This window comes from Schistocerca nitens, chromosome 3, assembly GCF_023898315.1.
Source record: "Schistocerca nitens isolate TAMUIC-IGC-003100 chromosome 3, iqSchNite1.1, whole genome shotgun sequence".
NCBI lineage: Eukaryota > Metazoa > Arthropoda > Insecta > Orthoptera > Acrididae > Schistocerca > Schistocerca nitens.
In genome coordinates, this window is record NC_064616.1 from 41,200,871 (window position 1) to 41,220,174 (window position 19,304).

The 19,304-nt window shown below is 42.4% G+C and overlaps 1 protein-coding gene across 3 annotated transcripts in view; it reads right to left on the reverse strand.

Moving 5' to 3' along the window:
* Positions 1-19,304, reverse strand: part of LOC126247988 (transmembrane protein 183-like) — a 253,217-nt gene that overhangs the window by 153,697 nt on the left and 80,216 nt on the right. For all 3 annotated transcript variants that reach the window (XR_007545395.1, XM_049948571.1, XM_049948572.1), the window contains exon 3: positions 5,112-5,207. Coding sequence is in view for 2 of the 3 variants with exons in the window: in XM_049948571.1 (XP_049804528.1) it covers positions 5,112-5,207 (96 nt within the window). In the remaining variant the exon portion in view is untranslated. The remainder of the gene's footprint in view (positions 1-5,111; positions 5,208-19,304) is intronic.

Genomic DNA, 19,304 nt, shown 5'->3' on the forward strand with positions numbered 1-19,304 from the left:
GGGGTGTCCCAGGAGGGCACCTGATCACCAGCAGATGCCGAAAAAGGGGGCCACTTATTCAGCCAGAGGGGGGGGGGGGGGGGCTACCTGACGGGAGGTCATATGAACTGCATGGGAGAGGGAGGGGGGGGAGAGGGACGGGGCTGTGGAAAAGATGAGGAAAGAGGAGGAAATGAAGTAACAGGGGCAAAAGTTGAAGATAGTGACACGGGATGGAGTGTCTCATACTTCTGGTGAGCCTCAGCATAAGACAGGCAATCAGGGACTTGTGTTGTTGGATCATCTTTTCTCTCTTGTAAGCTGGGCTATCCAGCAACCGAGGGGAGTGGCTGTCAGCACAAATGACACACGCAGGTGGCAGAACACAGGGGCTTCCCTCATGGAGTTGACCACACTCACCACACAAATGGTCCACCGTACAGTGGGAAGACATATGCCGAAAATGCAAGCACTGAAAGCACCACATAGGTGGAGCTATGTACGGCTTCATGTCACATCTGTAGCACATAACCTTGACCTTCTCTGGGAGGGTATCCCCTCCGAATGCCAGAGTGAAGGTGCTGCAATAGCTCGGCGCCCCGTGTGCGCCACGCACGAACTCGCGAAAGATCCGTGAGCCCCCTGGAGTGTCTACACAGCTGATGAACTGGCAACTGAGTAGAACAGTGATTAATTCAGGAATAGGTTAGCCTACAACACATACAACCGATGAGGTAATAACAATATTGTCACTGCTCAAGGCACTGGATGATTCTGAAGATCAGTTTGTATTTCTTACAATGTCACTGTTATTTCCTGGTTCACTTAGATTTTGATTTAATGGACGTGCAACAGGTGTAATTTTTGTAACACTGTATTCATCATCATCATCATCATCCTCTCATTTTGCCGTCATTTGGGTATATTTGATTTTAAAACTTTCCACAACAATGTAATATCGGTCAAAGATATCAAGTAAGCTGCACCATCCTGAGCTACACAATCTTTTGGTCCTCTAGAGAGAGAGTCAAACAAGTAATATAAATTATCAGTTTTCTAGACTGCCACTGGTAGGCCATTACATGTAACAATAGCTCCCTGATCAGCACCAGAATCTGTAAAGAACTCCAATAAGCCAGTCTTTAGATATGGAAATCCACCATCTTGATTACTAATGCTCAGATGGCCGCAAATCTATGATAATGGTGAACTTGTATTAAACATGAATACAATTAATCTTGAGCACATCACTATTATACATTAGCCTCAGTCAAACACGGAACTCTTCGAGACTGTATGCTATTTCAGTACAATTGGTGGTAACCGGAAATTAAAGTTGAATCTTTTATATCCGAAGACCATGTCTCCGTTTGTTTAATTTTTGTAACTGGAATAGCTATGGCAGTGTTTGCAGTACACTGCTTACTTCAAGAAAAATCATGAAATTTACTATGACTTTGATGAAATGAGCCTCTCAGTACATGCCGATTGTTACCCATAACTTGGAAACGTTTGTGTCTTCCTGTTGTATTATGTCATTTTGTAGAATATGGCAAATTTTGTTAACATTCTAATTATCATTATTAAAGTTTATTGTAACATTATTAGTGATAATTCAATCTAATGCAGTTCAAATGTTTTCAATATTTACAGAAAAACAATGCAATCTTGAAACTGACTCCAACTGTTCACAATCAATCACTAGACCAGCATTACTCATTTGTAGAAGAAGCTGCTCAGATGTTTCTTCAACTTCCTGTCCATCAAATACAGTTTGACCATGGAAACCATGTTATCCAAAGTGACCACTGAGGTTTAACCATTTTTACAAACTCAATTATCCTACATAATAAATGTATTTCTGCATTGAATAATGGCTGTATTTCTGCAAGAATTTTATCTAATGACATGCCAATCCAGTAAGCCTGCATAGGTGTTGTTCCACTATGAAGCGTTCTGGCACTTTGGTAACAGGTCGAGTTAACATCAACTTGATTCATTAATTCATTTGGTAGTATATCTCCTGGTAAATCGCCTACTATAACTTTACAATTGCAAAGTTTTTCACACAACAAACAAACTGTATGAGCAAATGTGTGTACAGAATTGGCAAAATCTATCCTGTATTTGGCTCTAGACTGAGCCATAGACTTGGCATTTCTGGCTTGCGTTGCCAAATGTTCTTTGGGAATCTCATTCAATATAGTCCAAACTGTAGCCTTTACTTCCCTGGCATTCCTAGAACAACACTGCTGTGGTATTTCATTGACACGAGATGCAGCAGTAGACTATGCATTTCTGGTACATCTCACAGAACTTTGCTCAGGAGTCTCTATTAATACAGACTGAGCCACAGTTTCTGCATCCTTGCCAAGCCTGAAGGAATGTCGGTCTGGAGTTCCATTAGACTGTGAAATACTGGTACATACAGCATTTGTTTAATGTAAACTAGTTGCTTTTGATCTCTGCAAAGTCTTAGTCACCATATCTCCCTCTAAACAATGTGGCCAGTCTTGCGAATTTCCTTGATAGCACATTCCAACCTGACAAGTAGCTTGTGATATCAAAGACCAATATCTTTCCGGAGTTTTCTCTTCTGGATGTGTTAATCTGCTGCGCCTTTTGGCTTCATTTTGAGCTCATAGTTTTTTTCCCCATTCTCATTTTAATGCTGTGGAGTGATTAAAAGTAACACCTAAAAACAATGACATAACATTAGATAATTATTACCTTTCACAATATTTTATTAACATACATAAATCTATAACTTATTATTATACAAATGCACAACATATTTTTAACTTGAGTTTAACAAAAGAAAATCAGTATGTTTCATGAGACTTCTATTAATATTAGTGTCGAACACTTTCAGAGGTGGTAAGTCCAATAAACATGGGTTCAGAAATGCATACTTTCTGTAATAAACCTGTGTTTACAGGAGGTGTTCAACATGATGTCCATTCATGAAAATGCTTCTGGCCTCTGCCATAAGAAATGATGCACCCTTTGCAGTATATCCAGTTGTTGGTGTACCTGCTGGCATGTATTGAAGACGTGACCCTGTAATGTCCACACACCGGTAATTGGTGTGGTGCTGACCAATCCCTTCATGTGTCCCCGTAACCAAAAGTCTTGGGAATTGAGGTCTGAGGAATGAGTAAGCCCCCCCCCCCCCCCCCCAAACCCATCCAGTGTTCGCACACATTGTGACGAAAGCGTGTTGGTGCGACATCATGCATGAACCCCATCTGTATTCATTGGTGCAATGGCACAGCCTCCAGCAAGGTAGGCAATACATTAATGATAAGTCCAAATAATGTGCTCCAGTTAAACATTCTGGCAGCACATATGGCTCTATTAATCTATCGACAAGTACACCTGCCCATACATTGATTGAGAATTGGTGTTAATGCCCTCTTTCCTGAGTTACTTGAGCATTTACATCTGCCCATGCATGCTGGTTATGGAAATTCACAACACCATGTCTTGTGAACCCTGCCTCATCAGTAAATAAAATCATGGACATGAACAGTGGATCTGCAGCACATTTCTGCAACAGCCACTGACAGAACTGCCGTCTGCCATGATGGTCATGTGGCTTTAGGGCCTGAACTAACTGTAAATTATATGGGTACAGCAATTTTTCATGAAGAAATCCCCCCCCCCCCCCCAGATTGAGATACACATTCTGCTGCTATTACTCATACACTGGTTCCAGGAGTTTCTTCCACTCAATGTAGCACACGCTCCTCCATGTCAGGCATGCAGACTGTACGGGGCCTTCCACTGTCAGCTGTGGATATTTTTAAGCATAGAGTGCATGGGCTCGCAGGCTCCTTCCTTTTGAAAAACCATAGCAGAATATCATATCAGCCATTTCACTTGTAGAGTACTCGGCTTCCATTGCTAACAAGTGGTGAAGTAGAGAAAATGTACATGTACTACACCATTTCCACGTACAAACAGCGCAATAACAGTAAACAAGTAAGTGAATCTGGGTTTGGAAGAAGGTGAAACACCATGATATGTACCCAGGATTGTCATTAATGTACAATAAGGCGCCCAAACGTGACAAAAACTAATGCAGCCTACAACAAGACTTGAACCACACAACTGACCACATAATTGTACATTGAGTACTGTGAATAAGACGACATAATAACCTGCCGAAACATCTGATGGAGCACCAATGCAACGACTGTGATAACATCTGCAACCAATCATCACACAGCCCTTTCTACACAAAAGTGTTTACCTCTGAAAGTATGTGTTTCTGGACCCATGTTCATTGGACTTCTTTTTCTTCCTTCAATGAGTACTACCACTGCTCAAAATTCACTGTACAGTACAGATATTGATCAGTAATAACACCAGGTATGTTATTACAGAACTCTTACACTAAATATACGAAATTATCATCTCAGTTTTATTAAATTATTATAAATTAAACTTTTTAACTTAGGAAGAGTAAATTAATCTGGCCAAAAATTTACACTAGGAAATTAAAACTGATAAGCTGTTCATGATCAATCACTAATTGCATACTGAACTGAATTTAATCATATTTATGTACAAAATATCAAAGAAAACAAAAATGTCAGGTTGAAAGTCAAAACCACATGTCTGTCATTGCAACTGTAATAATATTTATGAAAATAAATCTATTGTCAGAATATGCACAATTTTGGTGAGCAAGATTTTGCGCTGCAATTTTGTTTTGTACCCCAAAAAGCATTTGTATAAATGTGGCAACAGATTGTCAATTATACTGTATCTACTAGCAAAATAGGAAATTAAAAAAAAAAAAAACTTAAAAATTAAAAACCAACACAAAAAACCTCCAATGTACTTTAAGTTTAATGTTAGTAGTAATAGTCTGATCCAAGCATTGTCAAGTTAACAGCAGCTATCCTTTCTATAACAGCATACTGTCATTATTAATGCGTGTAATCCTTTTCTGTCCTATTATAAATGATAAAAACGTCAGAGATTCCTGAAAAGTAGAACCTCCCAGGAGAAGTTGCAGATAACAGCATCCAGTACAAGAAGAGAATAAGCATTTTGTTGATTTTCACAAAATGCAGTAACACTGAAGACTGGCAAACAGACACACACTTAGAAAATGAACTTACCAAGACCCACAGTTTTCTCAGTTTTTTTTAACTCTTGCAGGCTACTGACTGGTGACACACTCACTCCATCTGACTTCTCTATCCCCAATGACAAATCTGAAATAAAGAGAGAAAAACTACAGGTAAGTTAACTACCTTCTGCACACAGAATTAAAGTCCAGGAGTTCTTTAGACACTTTCAGTCAGTCTCACAGATCATCATACAGTTTCAATAGTTTAATTTCAGGTAAGTGCCGTTGTACCTATTTTTGGTGTCACACTGAGATACCAAAATACTAGTGTGGTCAATATAGCCCAGCTGTGATGATAAACAGAACTTGGTTAACAAGCAGTTAGTTTCACAATTGTGCTCACCATTAAAACACAAAAACAATTTGAATAGAGAATTTTCATGAGCCGTTATCACGGGAGCCTGAAAACATTGCCACAGAAACTTGTGCAAGCACGATCATTATACTGGTAGTTGTGCAGTACACAATTAATAATTTCATATAACAGTAACTGGCTAGAGTCCATGCAGCTGCAGGATTAAAGCACACACTGAGTATCTAATGTGGCTGCATCACATGCTTGTGGCACTGTTTGCATGCCTGCAGGGCATTGCATCTCTTGAACAGCAGGTTCACTCTGAAACACTATCAGGGCCAATATGCTGTGATATTAGATCCTTCCCCTTTTACCCAGGATGCAGGTCCAATAATGCCCTGGGTCGTGACATGGAAGTGGGATGGGGAAACCTGGCTGCTGGACCATCTACTCATAGTTACTGCAGTGTAACAGTGTTGGGATTGGCCAGTGGTGTCAGTGCAGATAACTCTAGCCAGCCTGCTGGCTGCAGAGAGAGTCTTACACCTGACTGGTACGGCGGGCACAGAGTAGCCTGGTAGGTGGTGAAGGATTGACCTTTTAGGGGACCCATATCTCCATGAATGACCCCAAAGCCTCTTCTGACCTATGATCAGCCTTAGGTCATACCAGTGATATGACCAGAGCATGGGCACAGGTGGTGCACCTACTATAAGGTGGGGTTACAGAAGGTTCCAGGTTTCGACCTGTGGGATATTTGATCATCTAAATCTGTCTTTGCAAGCAAACTGGTTGCCGCTGTTTGAGCTCAAACATTCAGCTAGACCCCTGTTTTTCCTTTGGGTAGCATCTCCCCTTCTCTAGACACCTAGACAATGATGTATTCTCATCTTCAGAAATAAACCTCTAAATGGTTTACTTTTTACGGGTTACGACACTGTTCAGCATCCGCACCCCTCATGTCCAGATGCCCACTCCTGAACAGCTGGTGTCTTGATTACACAGTGTCTCTGAAGGTGGACCCAAATTGTCAAAGGTGAATCTTGATCTTCTAAATCTGCACCAAAATAGGCATATTTTCATATATGTTTTTTTTTTTTTTTTTTTTTTGTGGTTTTAAGGCGCACAACTTCAATGGTCAATATATGTGTGTGTGTGTGTGTGTGTCAGAGAGAGAGAGAGAGAGAGAGAGAGAGAGAGAGAGAGAGAGAGAGAATGCACATATGTTCTACTGCAGTTTCATACTGAGTGAAGGTCATTTAATAACTGACACTGACATTTCTGTGTAATATGTAACTAGGAGTTTAGCAACATTGAAAGGGTTAGTACAAATGATTTACTAAAATTTCCAGGAATGGCTGCTGGAAAAGAGTGGCCATTGATATTCCATAGTTTCACTCATGCTAGAATCTGGTGTACGTGTGGTTATTGAAGTAATATAGTATTCCCAACATCCTTTTTTCTTCGTTTCATTATATAACATGCCTTCATTCTCAGACATTTCACTGACATTAGGTTAGTAGTGGAGGGGTGTGTCTTATTGTCATAATCCTCTTCTCTCTTTGATGATTTCAGCTATTACTATACAGCACCACACAACTGACTTGCATCTACAATAAGGGTGCTGTATTGTTCACTGCTTGAATAATTAGGTTCATTGTTTCTTGCACTGTCTCACTGATATACTTCTCGGTTCAAGGTGATTTGAGATTCCGGGCTGTATGCCTACCAATGGGCTCCTCACAAGGACCAACATGGTAAGTCCTCATTAGTTCATAATTACGTAACAGTCATTGTTGCATACATTGCTGTGGACATACCATTTGTATCAGTGGTGTAAAGTATAGGACTGCAGAGTAGGTCGATTACCATAGCTGTTGGGGTGCTCCTATCCTTTAGGCAGATATCTAGTTCTGTGAATAATCTGCTAGTTTTCGTCTACTATCCATGATTGCACTGACCCACAAATAGTTGTGGCTGTTGGAATCACCCAATAGGATAACATTGGAGAGAGAAATTGAATCTGCTGTTGTTCACTGTTATCTACTCACCATAGGTGGTAGATCATACCCATGAACAAACACCACTCCATGATTTTTACATTAATTCAGTTTTTTTAAAGTGATAATTTTTTGCTGCAGTGTGATGGTAATTGATTAACTGTGATTCTTATAACGCAATACATAAAAAAGGCTAGGCTGACATCAGCTGTTTAATTACAGTGACTTGGCAATAGTAAACATTAAAATGCAATTCCATTAGTGCTAACAAGATGAAGCCCTCTGACACAGGCAACTGATTCACCTTATATTTAGTAGGTCACTTGTGTACAATCTAAAATGAATGACTCATCGATATTTTGGTTCAACAAGCCCCCATTTTTGAGAAAATCCAAGGATTTAATGATGCACAATTGACTGAGAAATGATTGAATTAATAGATAATTGAAAACTGAGTATTTTTCAATATCATATATGGGGTCAGAAAATGCATATTTCCCTAGTGCAATCATTTTTTCACTTTTATTTTTTCCTGATTTGAAATGGATAATACCTTATTAACCCCTACTACTGTAGGGGTTAATGATGTAAGTAAATCCATGAGGAAAAATAACAAGGTAGGCAAATAAATTTCTCAAATGACTTCGATTAGTAAAGAATTTAAATTTTATCCTGTTCGCTTTACAATGGCTATTTCACTTACTCCATTACATGTCCTCCATTTCTTTCAAACAATTGGATGGATGGTACTTGTCATACAAAGTTTCAAAGCAAATATACTTGTGGCAACAAGAACACCTAACAAATGCAGCTACATTGTTAATCTGAGAATTCAGAGGAATACAAACTTAATTCACATTTAAATATATTAATTTCTAAGCAATTAATTTTGATGCATACCACACATGTGATAACATTGCCTGAAAATTCAGCACTGAAATCTGATCATGGATTATTGTGTGACGTTGGTTTCCTGTTGTGATATATGTCTAACCAACAGTGGCAACTTGGTAGAAAAATAGTTTAAGTAATGCTTTTTCTTGGTAAAATAAATTTTGGTTTCAAAAATTGTATTTATGAGTTGTTTCCTCAAACCTGTAATTACTTTCCTGACATGTCTCACATATTCCTATATTTGTATCACACAATTTATCTCATATTAAATGTCAAACTTGAGTGTAATTTCTGTTAACAAAGCCCTTGACATTTTGTGTATGGCTTGTTCCATTTGGTCTAATACTGTAGTCCAGTTGTTCACCAGTCAACCTTGTTCTGTACTTATCTTTTAATCCCCCAAATGCAAAGAGAGAGGTATTGTAAGTTTAACGTGGGTATCTCTGCATCTGTCTGTGTCATCGTAGCTCCTCATGATAGTTCTTAGCTGTGTTCCATGACAGTCTGTTCAGCCATTTAAATTTCGTCAGCTAAACAAAGTACAAATGTTTTCCGTCAGCACACACTCTTGATATAAGCTATTTAATACATACGAGCTACATCAAATTACGCAGTACCAGACTGTAGAGCTAAAAAAGATATAAATAAAAATCCACAGGAACATACGTTTATCTTGTACAGTTGACCAATAAAGATAATTTTTGTTTTTAGAAGTTTCAGCAGAGTGATTGTGACTCAACAGTATAAGAAATATGCTCTCACACATTAAAACATCCACCCTAAATGCATTAGAGTGGAGAACACAAAGGGACAAAGGACATGCGCTAAATCTTATACACAATGATACAAGCCATCATCGCCTATAAAACTTAAAACTAAATTAGCTGATGAGATGACGTCAGCTAAAATTAATGGCAACGAACCTGGTAACTGAAGAGTCCTTCGCAGGGCAACCAAAGAAGGACAGCTCACTAAGATATGGGCCACTGTCAGCCAGGTGCCGCACAGACAATGAGGTGGGTCATCCCGGCACAGGAGGTAGCAGTGTGCCACCTAAGCGAAGCCAATGTGGAGCTGGCAGAGAACCAAAGAGTCCCTGAGAGAGGCCCGCATGGAGGACTGCCAATTATTCGTAGTCTCCTCAATGGCACGCAGTTTGTTGTGGGTGCTGTGGTTATGCCATTTCATCTCCCAAAGCCGCAAAACCTTGCGGCATAGTACTGAACGCAGGTCAGTTGCAGAGAAGCCGACCTCCATAAGCGGTTTCCGCATAGCCTGTTTGGTCAGCCTGTCGGCTATTTCATTGCCTGGGATTCTGATGTGACCTGGGGTCCAGACAAACACCACTGAACGACCAGACCGTTGCAGGGCATAGATGGAGTCCTGGATGGTCACTATCAAAGAATGACGAGGGTAGTACCGGTCGAGAGCTTGTAGGCTGCTCAAGGAGTCAGTACACAGAAGAAACGCCTCCCCAGGGCATGAACGGATGTGCTCAACAGCACGAGTAACAGTCACCAGCTCGGCACTGAAAACACTGCAGCCATCATATAAGGAATGCTGTTCAATACGTCCTCCATGGACATACATGAAGTCGACGTGAGCATCAGCCATCGAGCCATCAGTGTAAACCACTTTGTGGCCTAGGTACTCGTCACGAATCAAGAGGAAGTGGCAGCAGAGAGCTGTGAGGTTAACTGAGTCCTTAGGTCCATGTGAAATGTCCAGGCGAAGCTGCAGCCTAGGTGTACGCCATGGAGATGTACGTGAATGGACCTCGAGTATAGGTGGCAAAGGCGATGACTCGAGTTCAGAAAGTAGGGATCAGTCACGAACTGCAATTGCAAGCCCTGACCTGGGCTGCTAATGCCATAGATAAACCGTCATGGGTGGGAAAAAGAGATGGTGATTCGGATGTTACAAACATGTGCTACATAACTGTCCAGCTGTCGTGCATGCCTAACCGGCAGTCCGCAAGGGCTCTGGTCACCGGACTCGTCCTAAAAGCTCCTGTTACTAGCTGAACGCCACAGTAGTGCAATGGGTCAAGTAAAAGCAAAGCTGAGGGCACTGCCGAACCATAAACCATACTCCCATAGTAAAGGCGGGATTGAAAAGGGCTCTGTAGAGCTGCAGCAGCGTAAAGCGATCTGCACCCCAGTTGGTGTTGCTCAGGCAGAGGAGGGTATTGAGATGCTGCCAGCACTTCCAGTTAAGCTGACAAAGGTGAAGAAGCCAAGTCAATTGGGCGTCCAAATCCAGTCCTAAAAATCAATGTGTCTCCACTACAGTGAGCGGATTGTCATTACGGTAAAGTTCTGGTTCCAGATGAAAGGTACGATCCCGATGTAAGTGCATAACACACGACTTTGTGGCAGAAAACTGGAAAGCTAGGGCCCATTACTGTGCCTTGTGGATGGCTCCCTGTAGGCAACACTGCTCAAGAACACCAGTACAAAAACACTCAATACAGAGCCCTGCAGGGCCCCATTCTCCTGGATATGGGCGGGGGGGGGGGGGGGGGGGTAGTGACAGGAAGATGGGGAAGTGGTCACTACCACATAGGTCGTCATGTGTTCTCCTGTGGATAGATAGCAGAAGTCCTGAGCTGCAAATCGATAAATCAATGGCCAAGTAACTATCTCGAGCCACAGGGAAATGTGTGGCGGCCCCAGTACTTAAGAGGCAGAGGTCGAACTGAGACAGTAAAATTTCGACATCTCTGCGTCGGCCAGTAAGCGTGGTGCCACCCCACAAGGGGTTAAGAGTGTTAAAATCTCCCATAAGTAAGTAAGGTTTAGGGAGCTGATCAATCAGTGCAGTTAATACATTCAGGGATACTACACTATCTGGAGGAAGATATACATTGCAGACAGTTATTTCCTGCGTCATCCTTATTCTGACAGCCACAGATTCGAGAGGGGTTTGAAGGGGCACAGGTTCACTACAGACCGAGTTTAGGACATAAAACGCAAACTCCACCTGACACTCGATTACAGTCACTACAGTTGCTTTAGTATCCATTATAACCACGGAGGGCAGGGGTCCGCATTGCCGTGAACCAGGTTTCCTGGAGGGCAATGTAGAAAGCAGGTGTAAAGCTTAACAGTTGCCGTAGCTCAGCCAGGCAGTGGAAAAACCCGCCGCAATTCCACTGGAGAATGATGTCATTGTGAGACTGGGAAGGCATGGAACATTCAATGAGGCAGTTTACACCTCAGGGACACCTGCTGCCACCGACTTTTTGCCTGAGCAGTCTATATCCATTGTGTCCGAGGGTCTGGCGAGATCTAGGTCATCAGCGGACGCCAGAGTCTCCACCTCATCTGCAGACACAGAGCTTGGAGGTAGCGGTGGTGTGGGTGCCACCGCAATTCCCTTGGTCTTAAGGGTTTTCTTTTTGCATTTCTCTCGCTGCTCCTTGGATTTCCTTGGCTGAGAGGACTTCACTGGCTCAGTCTCCAGCACTGAGGATGAGTGTGGAGCCCTGTGACCAGCTGCATTTTGGGGTCTTCTGCCACTGGGGAGTGTCATCTTTCCCACTAGCAGAAATCTGGGAAGGGAGTGACCCAAGGGACCTCTTCCTAGCAAGAGCAGCCAAAGAAGTTTGTACGCTGGTTCAGCTTAGAAGTGGGGATGGATGTCGCTGATGGTTTGGGGGGGGGGGGGGGGAGGTTGTAATGCTCCTGAATTAGGTGGTGCAGGAGCAACAGGGAGGGAAATGCTCCCCACCATCAAGGGGGCAGGTTTAGTCTTCCGGCTCTGAGATGTGACTGGGGTTTTCGGAGCTGATGGGGCTAGAACTGTTGTAGCGGCGGCGTAAGACGGTGTCTTACACACAGGATGCAGGAATTCAAATTTTCTCTTAGCCTCAGTGTAGATCTGTCTGTCCAGGGTCTTGTACTCCATGATTTTCCTTTCTTTCTGGAGAATCCTGCAGTCTGGAGAGAAAGGTGAATGGTGCTCTCCACAGTTGACACAGATGGAAGGCGGGGCACATAGAGTATTGGGATGTGATGGGTGTCCACAATCTCGACATGTGACACTGGAAGTACAGTAGGAAGTCATATGACTGAACTTCCAACATTTAAAGCACCACATTGGGGGAGGGATATAGGGTTTCACATCACAGCAGTAGACATCACCTTGACCTTCTCAGGTAATGTATCACCCTCTAAGGCCAAGATGAAGGCACCAGTGGCAACCTGATTATCCCTCGGAGCCCAGTGGACATGCCGGACGAAATGTACACCTCGCCGCTCTAAATCGGCGCGCATCTCATGGTCAGACTGCAAAAGAAAGTCCCTGTGAAATATGATACCCTGGACCATATTTAAGCTCTTATGGGGCATGATGATTACAGAAACATCCCCCAGCTTGTCACAAGCAAGTATAAGCCGTGACTGGGCTGACGATGCTGTTTTGATCAAGACCAACTCAGATCTCATTTTGGACAAGCCCTCCACCTCCCAGAACTAGTCCTCTAAATGTTCAACAAAAAGCTGAGGCTTCATCAGCATGAAAGATTCCCAATCAGCTCTCAAACATACAAAGCACCGGGGGGAGGGGGGGGGGGGGGTTGGCCGAATAAGACCCGCTGCCATCCTTAACCTGACGTTCCTCCCGTGGGGTGGCCAGGGAGGGGAACGATTTGGGGTCATACTTCTGTGCATGGAATTGAGCCCGTGAACACTTAGAGACTGCTGGTGTTTCATCACCAGCAAGAGATGATGTACTATGCTTCATCGCGTCTCATCAGCACTGATGCCACCCACTCTGACCAGGGGCCCTCCCCACGGGCACCACCCAGCTGCAGCAAAGGCCACCTGGCGGGATGCCAATTGCCAGGAGTCCTGATGCCCAATGGGATGGGCATCTACCCCCTGGCATACATGGGGAGTTAATGGCACAGGCATCAGCAGAGCAATCCCTGTGTGGTCAGGGGGCTACAACCAACAGGGTACATGGTGGCCCCACCACAACGGACTGTCTACCGTGCTGAATATCAGGTGCAACCAAGCAAACAAATCCATTATCATCGTCAGTGTAGAAAATGATACTGCACAGTCAATGGAAAAATACGCACCCAGGAGCGTGACCTCACCCAACAGTTGGAGAATGAGCAGAAGTGCAGATTCACGTCAATGAAGGCTGCGATAAGTCTCAGCGCATGATGGACACAATGCACCATGTAAGGTGCCCTTCCCCAATTGGCTCGCTCTTTGGGATAATTTTGAAAAATGGAGGTCAAACCCTACAAGGGACCATCACAAAGGCCAAAACATGAGAGACTCCTTTTAGTCACCTCTTACAACAGGCAGGAATACCTCAGGCCTATTCTAACTCCCGGACCCACAGGGGGGGGGTCAAATTCTACAAATATTTTGTTTGGAAGCTCCCCTCCTTTCAACTGAGCTCTGTGAAGTCCATTTCATTCCAGTTTTTTTTTTTTTTTTTTTTTTTTTTTTTTTTTTTTTTTTTTTTTTTTTTTTACAACACCCATCCTACCACTGACCAACCCTTCCAAAACCTTCATTCACAATATGACTCTAGCACCAACTACACTTTTTATTGAATTTAGCCTATTCTTGGAAACTATGAATCATAATGAAAATTTTGCTGTTACCAAAATGAAAGAGGATTAAAGTTTGCATTGAATGGTCTACTTAAGTGTCAAAATTGGTGCAGCTGTTTGACCGCAGTCAGTTGTTAAATTTCATTCATTTTTACCAGCTTGGCAACAAACTAGGTCGAATGCCTGTAACTCAAAAATGACTACTCCAAATGAAAAATTTCACGTCATCAGAGTTGTAGAGCATTAAATTTCTCGTTATAAAAGCATCTAGTTTTTCAGTTTTAGGCACTATTAAGCTATCATTCAATTGAAAGTCAAAGTAATTCCATTTTGTTGCTTTTGTAAATCAAAGTTATTCTACAAAATGAAATTTCCAATAGGAAGACATAAATCTGTCCCACCTTTTGGTGTAGAGGTCTCTATAAAACTCCCTTGATTCAGATGTTGCAAACAGCTGAGGCTGCCATTTCCTCTAATCCTATGTTACTGTTTCCATTGGTTGCAGGACCCAGTCTTCCTGTGTTGTGTGAGGGATTCGTTCAAAACTTCTTGGGTCTTGCAAAATTCTCATTTCCTAGTTTGATTTTACTTACATTGTACAGAAACTGCATTTAAAGTAAGTGGAGGAGGAGGATATTAGTGTTTAACGTCCCGTCGACAACGAGGTCATTAGAGACGGAGCGCAAGCTCGGTGAGGGAAGGATGGGGAAGGAAATCGGCCGTGCCCTTTCAAAGGAACCATCCCGGCATTTGCCTGAAGCGATTTAGGGAAATCACGGAAAACCTAAATCAGGATGGCCGAAGACGGGATTGAACCGTCGTCCTCCCGAATGCGAGTCCAGTGTAAAGTAAGTGCTTCAGACTGTACGGAGGTGTGTTTTATATGTGATGGCAATTTGGCACATGGTGATGTGGTTAAAGTGAAACAGAAAGGACTCTAAAGTGCTACTACAATCCAGTAACAAAAGGAAAATTGCAGCACATTGTAAGTTACTAATTGGCCTGGCTGAAGTCGAAGTGCGAAGTGCTTATCAGAAGTACAATAACTCAAAGCTAATTAGATCGTCTTTGACAAAACACCCTGCACCATGTACGAAAGATTCAGATCAACACTTTTTGTCGATGCTCTTAGTCCAAATTGGATTCACAGTTCCATATATGGAAGCCTCCCTATCTGAGACTTGCTCGATTGCACGATCTGAGCATCTTAACTTTGCGAGTGAAGAATTCATCCAGTTCATCTTTGATAATGCCGATTTTAACATCTGCACGGTTGACAGGTTGAATACTTTCCGTTCCATGGGAGGAATCATGGCAGTCACTCCCTACTCAGCTATGGAGTCAGAGAAGAACACCGACTGGGAAGGAAGACATTCAACCTCTGAATTTTTTTCTACAGTTGGTGTAACTCAGCTGATCAACTATAAAAAAGCAAATGATATTGGCTTGAACGGTATAATTATAAAGGATACCAATTCCGATCACCCTGAGTGCCCTCTGGATATGAGATTCTGTGGCTTTATGGAAAGTGGAAGAAGTTCATTGACATGCCAGAGTGGAAGGGATTCATAGAAGAAGTCACAAATCACTGACAATCAGTTCATTCCAATGTGCGTCCTGTTCTTAAATTATCCTCCAACTTTGTATGACACAATATATACAGCTCTTCTATCAGTACTGAAAAAATGCATAAGACATGATCAAAGATGGTGTTTTGTCAATTTTGATCAGCCACCTTATCTGAAGGTGATGGATAGTGTAAGAAGTGAAGGCAGAAATTTACAACATGTTGTTGTACAGTTAGGTAGGTTTCAGCTTCTAATGTCCTCCTTGGAATGCATTAGTATAATAATGGTAGGAAGTGGCTGAAGAGACTTATTGCCCACAATATTTGCTGAAAACAGTTTGGATAAAGTTTTGAGTGAGCATGTTTACACTCAAGCAGTAAAATCTCTTACACTGTCACGCGGTATTGTCTCTTTCAGGAGATTGAGTTCAAAGACGAGGAAATAAAAATAATTGAGGAACTGTTGCTTCCCAATAACAGACCATCAGTATTCAAAATGCCATCACAATGAAGATTACACAAATGTAATAACCAAATCTGAACATGTGATTTGCACCATTGAAGCACGAGAAAAACAGCTAAATTATGGGTGCAATCTTAAAGCATGGTTATGCTCACAAAGTCCATTGAGGTTGAGCATACTGGGAACTTTAATCTACATTTAAACACCATTTAAGAAAATGCTACCATACTTTAATTTCCCATACACTAAATGCTGCTGAATACAACAAATTTACAACTGGAGACTACTTTACTATTAGGTGAAGTGATAAATTTTGGTGTGGCATACCCTTTGATATGACAACAGAGCAAACTTTAATGAAGACAATGAAAGTGAAAGGTGGTTTAACTCGTGCATGTGGGTTTTCAGTGTCTGTGCTTGCAAAGTGGACTTCAGGGATGGCATTGTTACAGGATGTTTGTCAAAAAATTGAAGAATTCTGTGATATACCATGAGTTGAGCAACATTTGGATTTAAGAGCTTCATGCAGAGAGAGTAATGCAGCAGACAGTGACAAACTGAAGGATTGGCTGTTAAAACACCCACTTTTTCCAAACTGTAATATGTTTATGTCAGTAAGCAGTGGAGCAATTGGTGATGAATCATTAAATTGCCATGAGGTATTAGTAGAAGGAATTAAGGGGATCACCAGAATTAAAGGAGAGAAATTTAAAAACTCTCATTTCAATGTGACCTCAAGCTTATAACACTTACATCATGCACTACAGTTCTCAAGATAGGGAAGAAGAGGATTGCTACCATAAACATGCTAGCATTGTATCACAGACTGTGTGTTATCAAGCAATCTGATAAAGACTACGTTCTGTTTCCCATTTGAACTTTCACCACACCCCATGTCATTCACAGAAGGCAGTCTCAATAAGGGTACAAAATCACCTCTCTATGATGCATTTACAACTTTCCAACAGAATGAAGTATACAAAATAAAAAGCTTTAAAGCTTTGTGGCGGATACTGGTCACCTGCTCTATAAGGTTGTTTAGCACATCAAAGGAAAGTTTGGCACCATCTGTATTAAATGTGAAACCTATATGAGAAAGCACTACAGATCCGAAATCACAGTTATATTCAATGCCTATCCAAGTCCAAGTGATGCTTTGCAAAGGGGAACAAAGTCTTCTGAAAGATACCGTCATTTACGGACACCAAGTTCTTCATCAGGTATCATTTTTGATGAAGATGCAAATGCTGCAGTCACACAGGAGAAGATCCTCACAAATGATAGCTACAAGAACTGCTCATTTTTTATGCTCATGTTGAAATTTGAGGACGAGGGTTAACTGATTAACTGAGGGAGGTTATGGGACTAAATGGCAAGGTCATCAGTCCCACGATTCCAAAGTTATTCACAGAAGAGAGAGGGTCTGCTAAAAGTGGCCGGATCCAGTTAGAGGAGTCATACAATAAAACAAGGAAGTTAAGGCACGCACACTAGAAGGCATAAAAGGGTAGCCCAAATGTAAAAACTGAAAAAAACAGAGGGGTCTTTCCACAAGGGTGTGGTCATGGGTCCCAGACCGAGAAAACATGAAGACAGGCCCCCAACCAGAACCACTCTGCCCCTGCTCCAGGAGTAAAGTAAAATCTTATATCTGAAAATAAAAACCACTTTCATGGAGGAAACTGAGGACCAATTCAACCATCCATGAATCATCTGCTAATATTGCAAGGGTAATCCGAAAAGTAAGGTCTCCTATTTTTTTTAAGTACATCGACCTGTTTATTTCTACAATGGTTTACATCAGTTTACAGCTTGAACATTTAGCTACTTTTTGACATAATCACCATTTCTGTCTATGCGTGTTTATAGACGCTGTAGCAGTGTTTGTATGCCCATGTCATACCAGCTTGCGGCCATGCCGTTCAGAAAGTTACGAGTCTCACAGTACATGTCAGTGTTAATGGTGGTCACAGTGATTCAGCTCCGACGACGAGGTGGAAGAAGAGGTTCATAACTTTCTGAACAGCATGGTGGCGAGCTGGTATGACATGGGCATACAAAAACTACCACAGCATCTACAAAAATCCATCGACAGAAATGGTGATTATGTCGAAAAATAGCTAAATGTTCAAGCTGTAAACTGATGTAAACCACTGTAGAAATAAACAGGTCTATGTACTTATAAAAAAACAGGAGACCTTGCTTTTGGGATTACCCTCGCACATTTAAGGAATTTCGAAGACTATACTTAGTACAGAGGGCCAAAAGAATGCGACATTCCATCAATATATAGGATACCATCAGTCTGGCTTCACAACCACATTGTGGAGGTGGTTTGTAACACAAGGGGAAACAATGGGTGATCCTGGTATGACCAATGCATAGACAGCATAAGACAGTGGACTCCTTCTGAGAGGAGTGGAAGGAAGTGTGCCAAACCACAGTAGTATCCTTGATTGTGCAGAGTTTATTACTGAGGGGAGTAGTGCACAAGATGTCATTTCACTTTTCGATAACGATAAATTTGATGCAGATCTGCATGTCCGCAACTGGAATCGTGAAAGCAAAAAGGGTGTAAGTATCTGTTTCTCTAGCCAAAAGGTCAGCCAGTACATTCCCTAGCATGCCCACATGACTTGGGACCCAAAGGAAGACAACTAAGCAGCAGACATGGTCAAGAGCAGACAGAAGGCAGAAACCAAAGGGTGACGAGAGTAGCAGTGATCGATAGCCTGCAGGCCGCTCACTGAGTCGGTACATATGAAAACACTGTGGAAGGAGGCCTGAGTAACAAAATGGAGGCTCCTGTTTTGATTAGCAGCTCTGCTGTGGACACACTACATGATTCCGGCAATAAATGGTGTTCTAAGTCAGCAGGAGACGTGAAAGCATGTCTCGCCTTCCTGTCATCTCAGAACCATCAGTGTAGAAAGTGGTAGCACCCAGGAACCCTGCAAGGATGGAACATACAAGGCATCAGAAGACTGTAGGGGTGACAGAGACCTTAGGACCCAGGAACAGGTCAGTCCTAATCCAGGCCTAGGCACAATCCGACGAGAGGGGGATGGAGGAAATACACAGGGCGCATTCCAGTGAGTGGTCAGGAGATCCCGACGGGGGGGAAGTGAGACGCATTCCAACTCGCAATTCCACCCGTGGGCTGTTATCAGGAAGGAGACATCCCTCGTTTGCAAAGAGGACAGGGTACACGGAATGAGCAGGGAATTGGTGAATGGCGATTGCGGAAAAAACCAGAGTTCGCTCCATTGTATTTGAATATGGGGAGTCCGCGTTTTTGCGAGGAGACTGTCAACGGGACAAGTGAGAAAGGCACCAATAACCACATGCACCCCACGATGGTCAACAGGATCAAGACTTTTCAGAGTGG